The 16,380-nt window shown below is 34.4% G+C and overlaps 1 protein-coding gene across 2 annotated transcripts in view; it reads left to right on the top strand.

The window, feature by feature from the left end:
* Positions 1–16,380, top strand: part of TARBP1 (tRNA guanosine 2 -O-methyltransferase TARBP1) — a 40,558-nt gene that overhangs the window by 16,418 nt on the left and 7,760 nt on the right. For both annotated transcript variants that reach the window (XM_075146462.1, XM_075146461.1), the window contains exons 13-24: positions 622–719; positions 2,791–2,952; positions 4,592–4,785; positions 5,476–5,731; positions 5,816–6,004; positions 9,279–9,478; positions 9,622–9,693; positions 10,826–10,946; positions 12,281–12,391; positions 12,929–13,078; positions 14,935–15,021; positions 15,913–16,109. In XM_075146462.1, coding sequence (XP_075002563.1) covers positions 622–719; positions 2,791–2,952; positions 4,592–4,785; positions 5,476–5,731; positions 5,816–6,004; positions 9,279–9,478; positions 9,622–9,693; positions 10,826–10,946; positions 12,281–12,391; positions 12,929–13,078; positions 14,935–15,021; positions 15,913–16,109 — 1,837 coding nt within the window. The remainder of the gene's footprint in view (positions 1–621; positions 720–2,790; positions 2,953–4,591; positions 4,786–5,475; positions 5,732–5,815; positions 6,005–9,278; positions 9,479–9,621; positions 9,694–10,825; positions 10,947–12,280; positions 12,392–12,928; positions 13,079–14,934; positions 15,022–15,912; positions 16,110–16,380) is intronic.

Here is a 16,380-nt window from a genome sequence, read left to right as displayed (position 1 = left end):
TCTTTTCTTTTGTGAAAGGCGACGCACATGTGCTATACTTTGTAGCCTAGCCTTTTCTTAGAGAAACTATCGGATTTCACATTATAACCTTGCGTTTTCATTTACAATGTTAAGCCAGGAAGCTACTTGACTGAATCCTTGTAATATTACTCTATATTCAAAACCGAATTATTTCTAAACAGCAAAACAAAACCAACCGAAAAACGGTTTTCACTTCTGTACATATTAGAAATGGATAACTGCATTTTTCTCACATACAATAATTGCTGGACATGGAAACTTTTGTTCTTTAGTAAAAAGTAAGTTCATTAATAAGCTGTTTGTGCAGAGGGTTGGGAATAGGATGAAAGCGTGCATTAAAAGTTGGAAGACTGCTGCGGTTTTTGGTTCACTAATTCATAATCTCAGGAAAGAATATCATCTGGTTTGATTCTTTCAGCCCTATGGTTTAACACTGCTAAAGAGTACAGAGCTGTTTTAAGGTATTCTTAGGTATTTGAATACTTATTACCATATAACTTTGACTCTGTAACTTAATTAAATCTGCATGATATAATAAATTTCTTAAGGAAAGTGTATTTCTGTATGCTAATAGATTTATTTTTTTTTCTTTTCACGCAGATGGGGTGTTGTTTTTTATCTGGAAATCTCTAATGGCACCTGTGGAGAGTATTCTTGAATTTGTTCTCCGAAGGCTTACTACAAATGAGTTAAGCACTGTAAGTAATTATTATGAGACATACTTTGGTGTGGTTTTGCTTCTTAATTTGATTTACCAGTGTTCCTAGTTTTCATATCAAATCTTTAAACACCTAGAAAATCAATTTGTGTAGAAATGCTGCTGTTAACTTTTTTTGAATGGGCACAGTAAGAACGCAGCAAAAAAAAAGGTGTCTTGACAAGTAATGTTTAGTGTCTATAGTCCATATTCCTTGTTTCTTCTCAAATCTAAAGAAATCATGTAGTAAAAAATCATGAGTATCATATCATACTGTATCATATCTACTAGTACAGTTGTGGACATAAGATGTTTGGAGTTTGGAGACTTTAGCCTGGTTAACATCTTGATTGACTATCTTCCACTGTTTGCTCTTTGCTGTGGCCAGTGTTTAAGTTTATACCCCAAAGAAACCTGTGACATTTGAAGCAAAATGACTTGATGGTAGAGGAGTTTGACTTCTTTAAAAATACCCTGTTGAATGTATGAAAGAAACGCACTGCTTTTTAGAGAGAGAGGAGGTACATGTTTCCTACTCTAAAGAACTTTCAAGCCATATGTAAATAGAAAGATACAAGACATGTAAAGCAAAACATTTACGGACGTTTCCAGACGGAGGAATAGGCATTAGAATGTAATGTTGACGAGAATGATGTCATTTTTGCAAGAAAACAGATTTGAGAAAGAGGGATTGATGGAAGTTAAAAAGGAGGCTAATTCTCAAAACTCAAAAGCTCAATGAAATGTGAAGTAGGAACTTTGAAAGTGAGGTAAAAATAGATTAGGAGTTTCAAGAGAAGGATATGAAGTAAGAGAAAATGAAGAGTTGCAACATCTTCACAATTCTTTTAATTGTGACCTTTAATTGTGTCACCTTTTAATTTTATATCATAAAAGGCAGAAAACCAAAATAGAGATTTAAAGAGAAGACATCAGTTTAAAGATTGTTAATTTAGTGGACTGTATTTGGATAGACTATTGAGAAGAAGGGAGAAGGCCAGAAGGATTGGAAGGGAAGAGGTGAGGAGGAGATGCACAAAATGTAAAGTGGCATTTTTAGAATTACTCAGTAAAGAGTGAGTTTAGAAAAGAAAACCAGTTTAGGCTTCATGGAGAAAGTTAAATGGACAAGTGTGCAGAAATGATAATGAACAGAAGTCAAATTTGCTTCTTGTGTTTGGGAGAGTGAGAAAAGTCCGTAAGTTGGAGGGGAAACGAAAGCATGTGTTTCTGTAAGGGTGGAAACTTGGAGAGAAGCATGGGGCTCTGGGGTACTTTCTCAGAAACAGTATAGAAAGTATAAATTGAAGGGGAAATGCAAGGAAACAAAATAAATCTGATAGTGGACAGTCCCCAAAACATGAGTGCAATGGAAGATCGACGTGAAAAGCGGTCCTGTGTTAAAGCAAAAGTTAGGCTTGAATCAGGAGAACGGCTTCTGAAGGTAAGTGAAAATTCAGAGGTGTATGTTCTCTCAAAACTAAAGAAGGAACAGTTCTTTCTTCGTGCGGTTCCTTGAGTGCATGGCTTTATACGGGGGTGCTTTTTTATGATATGTGGCGAAAAGTTGCAAATACAAGAGGAAAATAAACAGCCATAAAACAAGCAAGATACAGTCATGAGATAAAATGTAGTTGGGGAAGAAGTGCAAGGTGTACTGTTGAGTGTGTACAGGGTGCAGTGCTGTGCCATGTTCTGGTAACCGAGCTGGCTTTGAACACTGCTACTGATACTCCGGCTGGCTCAGGTGTTTTTACATGGCCTTCCTCTGGGCCCAGGAGGGAAGTTAAATAAACTTACCAATTAAAAGAAGTGGAGATTTCTTCCAGAATTTCACACTGTCTCTTCTAAGGCATACTCCAGAGCCCTAAAACTAAAAGAACCTGTAAGATGAAAAGATTTAAAAAATAATAAAAAATCAAAAAACCCCAAAATTAAAGAAAAGGTTGTTCAACTGCAATGACTGCTGCTGTTTTCCTTCTGCTATCATTGTTACTGTTAGTTTTCTTTCTTTTAAGTTTTAATTTTCCTCCTCTTAATGCTTCAGTTTACCTTTGTTTCCTGATTTTTAGGTTGGCGATCTGGATCGTTGTGATCTATACTTAGCTTTAATTCCAGAGATAGTGAATTTGTGCATGCAAGTCAGCTGGAAGAAAGTACCATCTATCAAGAATTTCATTTTGTCCCTGACAAATGCATCGATTCGTAATCTTCAGGAGGGAAATTGTGAAGAGGTAATTTAACATTATTTACAACAGTAAATATTAATATAAAATAAACCAGTACATATTAATTAAAATAAATATTTCATTTGTAATGCTTATATAATATTTAGCTTAGATATAAATAACTATATAAACATAAGTACAACTTAATGTACAAATATTTATATTAAAATACATTTTATTATACATATTAAAATAACTATATTATATATAATATAATATATAATAAATTAATAACAAGTTTGTGTGAATACGTATGTGTATATATATTCCCTAACACATGTGTGTCTTTAGTTGGCAGTGTAATGTTAATGTAAAATATTTGTAGATAAGATTTTTTAGTACTTTTGTTTTCTTACATTACATTTTTCAGAAGTCTATATAGCTAAAGTAAAACTTTATTTGTAATAATGGACTATGTGTACTCAAAAGCTTTTTCTTCAAAGATGAACCAATCTTAATGAGGAAGTTACTATTAAATGAAAATGCCTTTTGTATTAATGATCTGGTGAATTTCCAAGCTGGAACATGCAGAGAAAAAGTAGTTCCAGAATCCAGCATTGCTTTGGCTTTTTCATATAGTTATGTTCATTTTCCCATAGTTGTATGTATTAGGCTAGTATATCTGAGATAGATATATTTTCAAAAGGTAAAGAAACATCAATAACTTTTATAAATCTCCTCCTTTTAAATTAAGATTTGTTGGGCAGTATAATCTTTGGTATTTTCTGGGTTGAATTCTTGATCAAGAACAGTTAATAACACATTAAAAAGATTGTAAGTATTTGATTTGCTAGGTTTACTTTTCTAAGGAAACAAAGAACAAGACTTTCTTTCCTTTGGTTATGTGAATTATATACTTATTCCAGAGTTTCAAAGTAAACATTCTATGGTTCAAACTAAATGTTCACTGGGGGCTTCTACCAACTTCTTTTGAATGTAGTGGAATTATATTGTTGTTATTTCAGCTGCGCATATAGTACATCTTCAGTTTAAGAAGAAAAAAGAAAACGCTGAGTAATTACAGATGAGAAAAATCTTTTCTGTGCTCTAGACAGCTGAAAGTAACTTGAAGATATTTAAATAACATTGAGCTTTTAATGCTATTGGGGAACTATATGCTTATTGACTTTTTTTAATTGAGACATTTTATTTCATGCCTCTTTGAACATACGCATTTATCACACGAAATAATTGTAGTAGATGTTGTGACCTTTTAGCCTCTTGGAGCAGTTAGCATGTCGTATTCCGAATTTTAGCGGTCGTCTTGCACTGGGTTTCTGACTGTGTGGACCCACATCTTTTTTTTTCTAATTGCTATCCAGCAATATATATGAACTGCTACCTGGCAAGATAGAAGTGTTCCATTGAGCTAGGCTCCTGCACTTAATGAATAAGTGACTGTAATTTGCAAGATTTATACTTTTTTCCAATGCTTGCAACTTGTGATTGATTGCACTGACCCAGCCAAGCAAAGCTGTGTATGCATAGGGTAAGAAAATAAGGAAGTAGAAGGATGCAGACTTGCTACCTTATGATGTCTGAGGTGATAGAAATAGGAGGATTATCAAATGTATCAGTAGGTTATTTGTATCATGTTAGAAGAAATCGGTGCATGTTTGTTCATGTATGATTTGGTTTTAATTAGGAGCCGAAGCTTAAAGAACAAATTAAAAAAGTAGCTAGCATGGCTTCACTTAGAGCAGTTTGTGAGATAATGGATCAGAAACCTGAAGCGCACCTTGAATCTCTGCCTTCTGTGGATGCTCTGAAGAGATTTATTTCCTTTTCTCAATTCAATGAAGTATTAAAGAAGCCATCTTATATTGAAGAAAAAAGTAGGTACGTCTGTGCTATAGCTTCAGTAATTCTCCAGAATAAATTTGATTAACATGGAGCAATGATTAAGATGCTGGCTTTTTCTGTTCTTTTCTTTGATAACTTTTTGCCAAAATAAAAATGAAGAATTCTGAACACAAACTATTCATTCAGTTGCTCCTTTGTCTTAACATTCAGGATTTAGAACATTAAAGCAGCCATAATTGATCAGACCAAAGGTTCTTCTGCTCAGTCCTCTAGTGCTGTGAAGCCAGAGCTAGCTTTGAACATTGCTTATCCTTATGCCAGCTTAAATATATATACACTGCACAAAGCCATAGCATGTACGCAAGCGAGTTTAAATGGAAATTATTTACTGTTGGGGAAAGGAAGCCCAGAGCAAGCCCGAGGGCCAAAAACCAAATGTTTTGGTTATCAAAAAAAGACAGCCAGCATATTGTGATGTTTCCATTGATTACTCCCCCGGATTCTTATGACTAATGAGACTGCCTGAGCCCAGAACTGATTTTTCTGTGTTTAAAAAACTTTATTTGTAGGTTTCTTTGAACTTGTCCAGTCTCCCTTGAACCTGTGTAAATTTTAGTATCTTGAAGAAATATAGTGAGTTTGTACAGTTAAGCTGTTCCTGATGGAGTAGGAATGTGCAGGGTAAATTAATACAATATATATTTAAGAATAATATTCCTCTTACAGCTTATGTGAAGAAACAACATCTCAAGGCTGGGGGAGAATTGTTGCGCGCTATGTTCGTGACCAGTGGATTTGCCTTCGTTTCATTTTAAATTCATTTCCAACACTGGCTCGAGAGTATGAAGAAACTTCAGAAATTGCATTATCTGTAGTTGAAAGGTCAAGAAAAATTCTAGAGTCTGCATTAGAAGCCCTAACTATTCTTCCTTCAGACCAAGTTTTACCTGTGTTTGACTGCATGAAAGTCCTTGTTCCCAAGGTAAAAGATAAAACAACTGCACAATATTAATAGTTTTGGGGGTGGTTTTTGTCAAATGTAACGCATTCTTCTCTTTGTTTTCAGCTTCTGGACTCAGCGGAGTCTCTCTGCATAGAAGCATTTGATTTGGCTTGGAAAATTATATCCTCTTTGAGCAACACACAGCTAATGTTTTGGTCCAATCTAAAAGCTTTTGTTCACTTCGTCTTTGATACTGAGGTTCTAGCTGTTGCTGCAAGTGCAAAGGGTCAAGCATATGCCAAAATCAAAGAGGTCAGTTGAAGAATTGTTTTTTGGGAAGCGAACATAAATTTTTTCTAGATCTAAAAATATATTTTATTCTTTATTTTCCTTTCAGCTATTGTAATGAATTTTTCATTTCCAGAAGGGTACTAGTTTGAGAGTGTTAAGACAAAAGATCTGAGAATTAGATTGAGGATAAACAAGTATGTTGTTTGTTCTTGTGACACAGAAAATGGAAAGTACTATTTCTTTGATTTTCAGACTGTTCAGTACCTTCCGCATTCAGCAAAATGGGTTTTTTGGTCTTTATTTTATTTTTACATTAAGCACTTCTTCTTCAATGTTTTGTTCAGGATTTGCCACCCGAACTGTCACAAACTACTAATATTCTGGAAAAATTATGCCTTTTTCTAATAATGTCATCTTTATGAAAATACTTGCTAAAAATGAAAAGTTAGAACCATTCAAAACTTTAATAGATGCTATTGAATAAGCTAACTGCTTCTTTAAAAGCTTTTTTTTTCCCTCTGAGGGTCCAGATGTAGAAAGCATAAAAATAATAGTCACCTTAGAGTTCAATTTAATACTGCATGGTAGGGCTGCCTCCATAGTTACGAAGACAAAAAAAAAATTTTTAGTCTTTTTGTAAGATGAATGCAGCTTCCTGTACTCCAAAAGTTCTTGCGTATGTTATGGTGTTCTTTTTTCACTTTGAGTCACTAAAACCGCATTCAGTACTGGAATGGGTTGGTTCATCTTGGCTTTATACACTGTAAAGTTGTTTACTGTTTCTTTCCTAAATAATCTTTCTCGGGTTTTTTGCTTTTTTAGCTTCTGAGCGTCAATTAAATATTTGTGCAGAACAGTCCACAATGACTGCAAGACTTTTACCAGAGCAGTAATACATTATAAATTAGTTACCGGTGTATATATATGTATGCTTAGACTGTGCTTAGACTTATGGTCACATGCGCTGCTTTGCACTTAGCAGCAGAAATCGTACTAGGAGGGGTTACAGTTTTGCTTTGAAGTCACCATAAATAGCTCTGTCCTGGTGTCACACTCGTAACTGTAAGTAATAGGAAATGTCTCAGCTTTATTTTCAGCTCAGACACTCCAAAATTATTTTTTTAATAAAATATAGAAATATGGATGCTTCCTAGCAATTTAAAATTGCTGTGGTATCTATCTTTTAAGATATTTAAGTATCTTAAAATATAGTCCCATTTATTTTCTCTTTTTTCTTTTTGAAGACTTGCTTCAAATGAATGTTACTGTCATCTATTTTAAGCAGTAGATAACACTTCACATTTGTAGTCTTAATGTGGACCCAAGCCAAAATAAGATACGTATGCAAAGACGGTAAAATACCTCTTCAGTTCTAGGAATCTGTTAGCTTTTTCTTTTAACGAGTATCTGTAATGGATAGTTGTATGCTCAGTGTTGTAGTAACTGATGAGCTGTAGTTAGTTTTTTATTTTTCTTTGATCTTAAAATTTGTTTAAATTCTTAGAATTACTGTCTTAACTTCAATGTATTTCAAGCATTATGTAAGGTGTATTTTGCCAACGTTGAGAGTCTTGAGTCTATGTGACAGCTATCCCATTGTCTGCAGTGGGACATGCCATGACAGCAGGCATCAAGGAGGTAATGAAGGTCTCCTATACTCAGCAAAGGGCATCTGGTCGAGCCACCTTCTGCCCCTTCCTAAGAAAATGAAGATAAAGTTCCCAAGCAAGTGTCTGTTTATGTATGTTCTTACCCACTCCTTGGCAGTCTCTATTGCCATTGACCCCTTGTGCAATGGCTATATAGTTTTAGCTAAAGAGAAAGAAAAGACGGAACTGCCTGATACTGATTTGTCACAGAAGCATAATTTTAATTTTGTCTACCACAGTGCACTCTGTCTTTTTAATAATAGTTAGAAGGGGTGGAACAAAGGGGTATTTTTGAACCGGAAAAGGGAATATTGCTATGGTAAAATCCAGAAAGGCTTCTGCAGAGGTGCTCAGAGCACTGTGTTCTTAGGCTTCATTTCTTCTTTTTTCCTTTTTCTCTGTGACTTATTCAAATGTTAATTGTGCTAGAACTTAAATTTCTTAAGCTTATTTTGTGTATGCTGGACTTCTGCTATATTAATGAAACAATTGAAAAACCTTCCAGGATTTTGAGAAATGTGTAGTAAATGTCATGCTTCTCCTCAAGCGAAACACAATAGTTCAATTTTGGAATTAGTAGGAAAGTTACAATGCCTGTCTTTGCACTAAAAGTTAAGTTCGAATTCTGTGTGCAAAGACCAGATGTTTCTAGTGTGTGTTGTTTTGGGTTTTTTTTCCCCCAAAAAAGTGTTTATTCTGAGTGCATTCCAATATTTCAATTTAGGCTCTTCATGAGCTTCTTGGTGCTTTAATCCTTAGCAATTCAGAACAACTTTCTCTATAAAAACAGAGTTACTGTCAAAGAATTGTCATGTTATCAAAAGTATCATTTCGGAGCAGGGAAGAGAAGAAGCTTTGTCTTGTAATAGCTGTCATACCTTCTGGAAAACCATTGTTATGACAGCTCTAATTGATGTTGTCTAAAAAGGAATTTATAAAAAACCCCATCTGTTCATTCTGAATCTCCCTGTCCTCTCCCAAATGCTTACAATTTCTTAGATAAAAAATTACTTTGTAACTGAAGTTTACTCTTGCACTTAGGTTAATGAAGGGAGTAGGAAAGGAAAATTTTGGGGCCATCTTTCTTGTTTTATTTTATTTTTCTCCTTTTTGAAGAAGTTCTGGATAGCTGTTTCATATATCTTAAGTATGCTCTCCTCAAAAAAAAAAAAAGTAAATAGTACAAAGACATTTTTCCACTTTAACTCAAATACGAACTTCTACTTCAACATGAATGTGATCCTTATTAAAGAAGAGAATTAGTGATACAGCTGCCTATGGAAGAAATTTTGTTTAATGTTTAATTTTTTTTCTAAATTGGTAAGGATTGATTAAAAACACTAGGTTTGTACTCACTGAAGTAAGCCCAGGTGCATTTGTTCCAGTTATCGGGAGATTCATGTAAAGCATCTGGTGTTATATCTGTTTAAGCAAAGATCAGTTCTGTCTTTTGTTAACATAAACATGTGCTGGGCCAATTGTTGCCCATTCACCTGCCCTTAGACTCAGGGAATTGTAAATAGATTGAAGACAGCATTAACCTGAGCAGATCTAGGATGCAGAAGGATATCACTGCAATATTATTCTAATAATTCTAGCACTTCTGAAAACTAGATTTTGAATCTTTTATTTCTTCTTCTTTTCAGATAATTTTCAAGCTCATAGATATGTCCACTACAAAGACTGGAGTCTTCAATGTGGTCCTGAGTCATTGTTGTCAGTCTTGGATATTTCCCACTGTTGATGAGAGAAGTGCCTTGACAAATGCTTTCTTAAATGCTGGAAATTATTGTGAACTTATCACTGAGGCTTGTGTCTTTGGAACTGTATTTAGGAGAGATCAAAGGTATAAAAAAAATCTTTGTGATTATATTTGTTATAATTTTATGCACTTTGGTTTTTTTCTTTTAAACTTTGAGATAATTATTGAAATAATTTTTGTATACTATTTTGTTAATTTTGTTGTTTTGTCTCCTTTCATCTGTGAAGACTTATTCAGGATGTGCATGCCTTCATAGAAAATCTTGGAGAAAAATGTGCAGCAAATGTTGTTACAGAAAGGTAATGATTTTGAGGATACATCTTACAATATTTGGTCTGAATTATGTAGTCTTTACAATTGATGCTACAATAGGAAAGATGCTGTTTTTGAAGTCAGCTGCTTATGACTGTATTCATAACCTTCTTAAATATGGGTAAAAGGGATATACATCACTTACATTCATAATTCAAATACAAAATGTAGAAAAATGTTAAGTATTTTCAGGAAAATATATCCCATTTGTTAACCTGAATGGAGTTGAAAAAACTACTTCCTCATTGTTTCACCTCATAAAAGTAATACTTTTTAGGATGCAGATATTTTACCCAGTGCTGATATGGATATGTACCTTACCATTGTAGACAAGACAGTTAAGAAACTCAGGCTTTAATGCAGCCAGATTTGGACCTCGGCTCTTTAACGTTGGTTGTAGGCCTTTTTAGTTTGCATACTGGCAATATGTTATGCCTCCAGTTTTTGAAACAGGGACATTGGCTACTGGATTATTGAACTTTTTTTGTAGCTTCAGTCCCACCTTTACTCAGTGGAAGAAAGTCAGAGGAACAGTCTCACATAGTGCTTTGGGAAGTGTTAGTAGTTGCTAAAACCTGACTTTATAAAAATCTACTACCAGTTCTAGTTCAATACTCCTGTATTTTCTCCCAAAAGCTTCTTGGTTTCCAAATGTCTGGTTGTGACAGTCTGCAGCTGTGTGATGCTTTGTTACCTGTAATGTCATTAATTCTATCCTTGGCATTAATTATTCCATATGTCCCTGAGTAACTAATAGGAATCAAGTGTTGTTTTAGACTAGAATATTTGACCAAAACTGTAAGCATAAATTAGCTGTTTTAAGATTACAGTTTACAAAAACTTTATATGATACAGCTATTTATGTAGAAAATTATTTTAAACACTTAGATGCTATTAAAGACCTGTAGATAAAAACAGGGGCAGGTTATCTGGAACTCACTAGTTTTCTTCATCAGCAGGGATGAACAGACCTTAAAGTTTTGGTTCTGGGTATTTGCATATTGTCTCACTACAGACAACTTGTTCAAGATGATGTTTGGTGCTTTTTTATAATTTAGGAATTATCTTTATGTCTGAACAAGTAGAGTATGATTTTTTTTTTTAATTAATATTTTACAGTACAAATCGAGATGATCACTACGTTCGGGTTTGTGCTATTAAATTTCTGTGCTTGTTGGATGGATCAAATATCTTGCATAAGACGTTTATGGAAGACATTTTCATCAAACTGCTTGATAAAGTAAACTTCATTTCTCTTGGTATATAAATGTTACGTTAGTACAATTATTAACACATGAAGTATTTACAGTTGACAGGATGTATTTATAGTTGTTTGTATAGCCTGTCTAGATTTGCCCAGTAATATACTACTTTTTTTTTTTTTTTTTTTTAAATTATGAGACAGGAGTTAATTCAGCCAAACCAAAATAGTAAAAATTGTCTTTCGGGTTTATTTCTCTCTCTTTAGTGGACTTTCTAACTTCACAGAACATTACCCAAATTGTAACCACTGTTCCATTAAGAACCCTTCCTTTAGGCTGCATTTTGAAGCACCACATTTCACTTTAACCATTGCAGACTACCTTTTGAATTGAGAGAGCTGTTGTCTCCTTAGAAGACCTTTATAAATAGGATTAATGGAGAAGGTTGGGGTCTGATTTTCATTTATATCATAGCTGCTTATGCATTGGCACTAGTGTAAAATCAGTGGTAAATTATTACAGCTGCTATTAGAACATCATGCATTCTGGTACCATAGAATTCTGCTTTTGTCTGAAGAACAAAAAATGGGTGGTCCTTCATTCTCGTCAATTAACTACTGAAGAAAAATGGTTAATATTTGTGTTGTAAGATTGATCAAGGGGGAAAAGTGAGCTTTAAAAGTGATTTCCTTACTTGCTTAAATATGAAACATAAACATGTAAAAATAAGTGTATTTGCATTTTAATATTAGTGTAAGACTTGGATCACCAAATAATTTTCTTTTTAAAAAGTTAAGGAAATAGTTTTGGGTGTCACGTATTTTGAAGGCCAGAACAGAGTATGTAGGGAAAGAATCTAAGCTATGTGAGAACATGATTTTCAAATCTTTTTAAAGCTCCGTTTATCTCATCTATTTTCTTTCATGTAAAACACCTTATTGCAGAATATCAGTTTCTGTATCAAAACTAGAGCTGTAGTGACAAGCTGATCTAATTGATGGCATGACTAAAGCCATTTTTTAAATGCAGATTCAAAAGGTAGTCTGCAATTTTTGAAGTGAAATGTGGTGCTTCAAAATGCAGCCTAAAGGAAGTTTCTTAATGGAACAATGGTTACAATTTGGATGATGTTGTACTCTTAAGTAAAAATATTAAGTGGAATTGTATATTTTTTTCAACTTTCCGAACTTCTCATGGACAAGCTTCAAAATCTAATTCTAAATAAATGAAATTAGTATATTTTTCCTAACTTTATATTTAATGCTGATAATAGTTCTGCAGTAGATGCTGCTTTCTCAGTACAGTGAAGTGTATTTCCATGTATTCAATTTTAAAGGAAGAATAGGTAATAAACCTTTTAATTTGCTTTTAGGATGAACTGGTATCCAGATCTAGAACACGCTATTATGCAAACTCTTTACAGCATAGAATTAAAAACCGGGTATGGCAGACACTCTTAATTCTTCTTCCGAAGCTTGACCAGGTATTGTTCTTCACTATGAATTCTTAGATAAATAAATACCTACTTTCAAGAATTATTTGGTGCTATGCAAACTGCATATGTTAAATTACAGCAGGGTATAGAAGGCACGTAAATCTCTGTGGCTGAGGTGGAAGTTTTGTGTCGTTTCATTCTTTCAGTCTGAAGTCACGGATTTATGATGCATTTCTAGAGGTCACTGAAAACTGGTTCTTGGATTTGTGAATTATAGGAGACTAGATTGTTCCTGTTAAAGCTAGCTAAAGCTCTGTACTGACTACCTGATTTCATTCAGTGAAAATGCTGCTACTTTATGAACACTCAGAAAACTGAGAAATTTTAGTCTCATCTAATGCTTCGTAATAATGTTTGAAAAGTATAATACAGAAATTAGATGGTTCTAAAATGTTTTCATTTGAGTATTTAAAATATTTCTAATATTATGATAAAGCTGAGAATGTTCTTTAATTTAGATTTTTTTTTCTTCATGGAAATAACTGTAACAGTATAGTAAATGATTATCTGATTTTGTTTTCTCAGAACTTCTTATGTGGAGCCCTTGACAAAGTTTTCCAGGCTGGATTTGGTAACAATCAAGCATCTGTGAAATACTTCATAGAATGGATTGTTATCTTGAGTCTACATAAATACCCCCAATTCCTTAATAAATTCTGGGATTGCTTTTGCTATGTAAGAAAGAACTTTGACATTCACTTGAAGAGCAATTTGAACAAATAGAGTACAGTTTGTCTTCCCATATGTTATTTTCTGTGTATGCCAATTTTCCTTCAGAGGCAGTGGGTTCTTGATCAGATTAAATTAACTTAGATGTGAGTCTGAACTATATGAGACATTTAGAAGTTTGTGATATAGAAGTGGCTGAAGACAAGTGAATTCTTCCAGCTGAGAGATTTCCTTTTATAATGTGCTACTCTGGTCAGAGTAGAGCTGGCATAGTGAGTCAGAGTGCTCTTTGCAGTTGCCAATATAAGAGCCATCAGGAACACATGGATGCCCTAGATTCTGAGTTTGGGAAGATACCGCAAAGTCACTTGTGGTATCCACACCCAGCTTTTGTCTTCTGCATCTTGTTTGTCAGTGGGAACATGACTTGCATAACACATACTCAATTTGCAGCTTTTAATATGGACTTTTCTCATAGTGGAATTCTGTCATGTGGTTCCAAAACTGGAGGCAGGGTTTGAATTATGGTACCCAAAAGTCGTGAAAGGGTTGACTGCGGAGAACTGACTTAGTAGCATTTCATTTTTATGTCTTGGGTTCTTCTTTAAGTAATTACCCATAAAAGTTGACCTGTATCAATTGTCTGTATTGATATCCTTGAATTTGTTAGCATTGTACACTTGGGCTGAGTAGAAAATGTATAGGAGGACATGACTTGCAGTGGTAACTCTGCTAAAGCTCACAACTCATAATAGTTAAATGTAGATGTCTTCTTGCTTATCAAATAGCCTAGTTGCTACTGTAGTTTTTTTAAAAGCCAAACAGTAGGACAAAAATTAAAACTAAATAGAAAAAACGGAAAACTGTATATATACATTTTTTTTTTGCCCAAAACCAGGCAGGTTTTTAATACTGCTCTGAGACAACTTTGCTTGCTAGTGATGTATGCTGTGGTTTTGGGGGATTTTTTTGTTTGTTTGTGTCTTCTGTGTAGGGGAAAAAATTTTCTCTTTCAGTTTACAATTTATACTTTTTTTTTAAGTGCATAAAGATGGCTTGTCATGCCTATCTGAACTGGTGAAAAGTGCTGTAAGGGATGTAACCTTTTCCTATTTCAGGGTTCCTTCCAAGAGCTCAGGCTGTTGGAATTGCTGTCATCTTAGTAGGTGATAATCTATTGGATCAAAGCGATCTCATGCTGTTAAACAAATGTACTGAATCACAGTGGGCCCATTCAAACAAACAGAGCAAGCAGAAAACGTAGATTTATGAAAAAGGAATACAGATTGTATTTTCAGAGGCTATTCTGGAAAACAGTGACTCTGAAAAGGGGTGTCAGGATCATACTGAAAAATAAGCTGAACTTGAGCACCCAGTGCAATGCTGTGGCAAAATGGATGAATAGGAGCTGTATCAGTAAAGAGAAGTGGTGAATAGAAGTGCGGAGACCCAGTACAGAATGTGGGTGAGGCTGATGCTAGGCTATTCGTTCTGCATCCGATACCTGCGTTTGTGATGACGTGGAAAAGTGCGAGCACTGAAAAGAATCCACAAAGTTTTTGTTGGGTTTGGGGTTTTTCATGGGGGTAGGGGAGGAATACAGTGCATTTGGGTTGAATTTTAGCTCATTTACACTGCTATATACTTTGCTCTGATTGATGCATTAGTAAAAAGCAAATAATGTGTTAGGAAAAATGTAATCTTAATAATATGAACTTCGTATTTTAGTAAATTTTGCTGTTGAAACACATAGTTTTTTTAATAGTGTTGATACTGCATCTGCAGAACACGCTGTGAAAACTTACAGGGTATAAGAACGTTTTATATATGCGTATTTCTTGTTACATTCTCCTTTGCTTTAGGATGAAGAAAAGCTTAAAACAAGCGTCTGCACATTTTTATCAGTGTTATCACACTTTGACATCGTTCTTCAAAATACCTCAGAGAAGGTGAGTTTGACTAAAAGTGTTTACTCTTTATTCAGTTGCGCTGCATATGGATTTCTGAAATAAAAACCATTTTTGCAGTCTGTTTTCAAAACCTTTTTAATACCTACATCCTACTAAGGTATCCTTTGATATGGAAAACACTAACTCTTCCTGTCACCTCTGTAACATATTGGGATTATGAAAATTAGCTCAATGGCAGATGTTCTGGATACATAGGGCCTTATTACCTATGAGTTTTTCTAGAATAGCTAATCTAGTTTTAACTAAATATGTGGATGCACCTGGGTTTGTTTTTCTTGCTACTCTTGTTTAATCTGCATGAAATTGGGCAGAGATAACCTGGAAGAAGGTGATCTTTCTATAGAATAACAGTGCTCAAATATGGAGTTCTTTGGTAATAGCAAGTCCATATTACATTTAGAATTCTTTATTTGGAATTCTCAATTTTTTTATTGAACTTTAAAATAGAGGATGAAATACAGTCAGATGTTACATTAAGTCAACTACTTTGCATCTGTAGCAATCCAGGCATTTCTGTTACTTTTTTACTGTTTGCATACATTTGTAAGATCAGCTTTCTAAGTGCTAGAAAATCAGAAGTTAATAGAGGTTTCCTTGTATGCAGAAATAGAATTTTTAAAGCAAATTAATACATTTTCAAAGTACAAGTAGGGCTGTAGATCTGTGCCCTAGTGAGAAGGAAGAAAGGAAATCAGGAGCATGTTCTGAAGCCTCTATTTGGACATATACATGCTGTTAAAGCTTTGGACTTTCTGAAAGGCTGTTTTTTGAGGAAGCCACTGTTTCTTGGGCTCTCTTGCTTTTCTACTTCTAAATGGTATGTTAAGACTTAACATAAATGAAAGAAACTTCTTTATCTTTGTTTTTTAGAAGGCAGCTTTGAAGAAAGCCCTCATAGTTGTTCTACAGTGGTGTTTCAACCATAATTTCAGCGTTCGACTTTATGCATTAGTTGCCCTTAAAAAAATCTGGGGTATGTGCAGAACGTTGCATGTGGAAGAATTTGAAGCTCTGACACCAGTTATTGAATCTAGCCTTCAACAAGTGGAGAACATGCATGGCACGGGGTTAGTAACATTTTTCTGACTTACAGCTTAATACAGTTCTTCTGAGCCATTTGCAGCAAGTCTAATTTTCTAATAGCACTTGGTCATTTCTCTAGGTTTATAGGGGGAAGGGGGAGGCTATTTTCTTTAAAAAGAAACCAAGACTTGGAAATTGAAATCTAATTATCAGCAAAGAAAATAAAGTGATAATTCAGTGTATCATTACAGTCTGAAAGCACAACAGGAAAAACTCAAGACGTGTTTGAACAGTGCTCATAGTTTAGGGGTGGGG

This window comes from Calonectris borealis, chromosome 3 (assembly GCF_964195595.1).
Source record: "Calonectris borealis chromosome 3, bCalBor7.hap1.2, whole genome shotgun sequence".
In the NCBI taxonomy this organism is placed as follows: Eukaryota; Metazoa; Chordata; class Aves; order Procellariiformes; family Procellariidae; genus Calonectris; species Calonectris borealis.
Note: the sequence above shows the minus strand (reverse complement) of the source record. Positions and strands in the feature narration are given on the sequence as shown.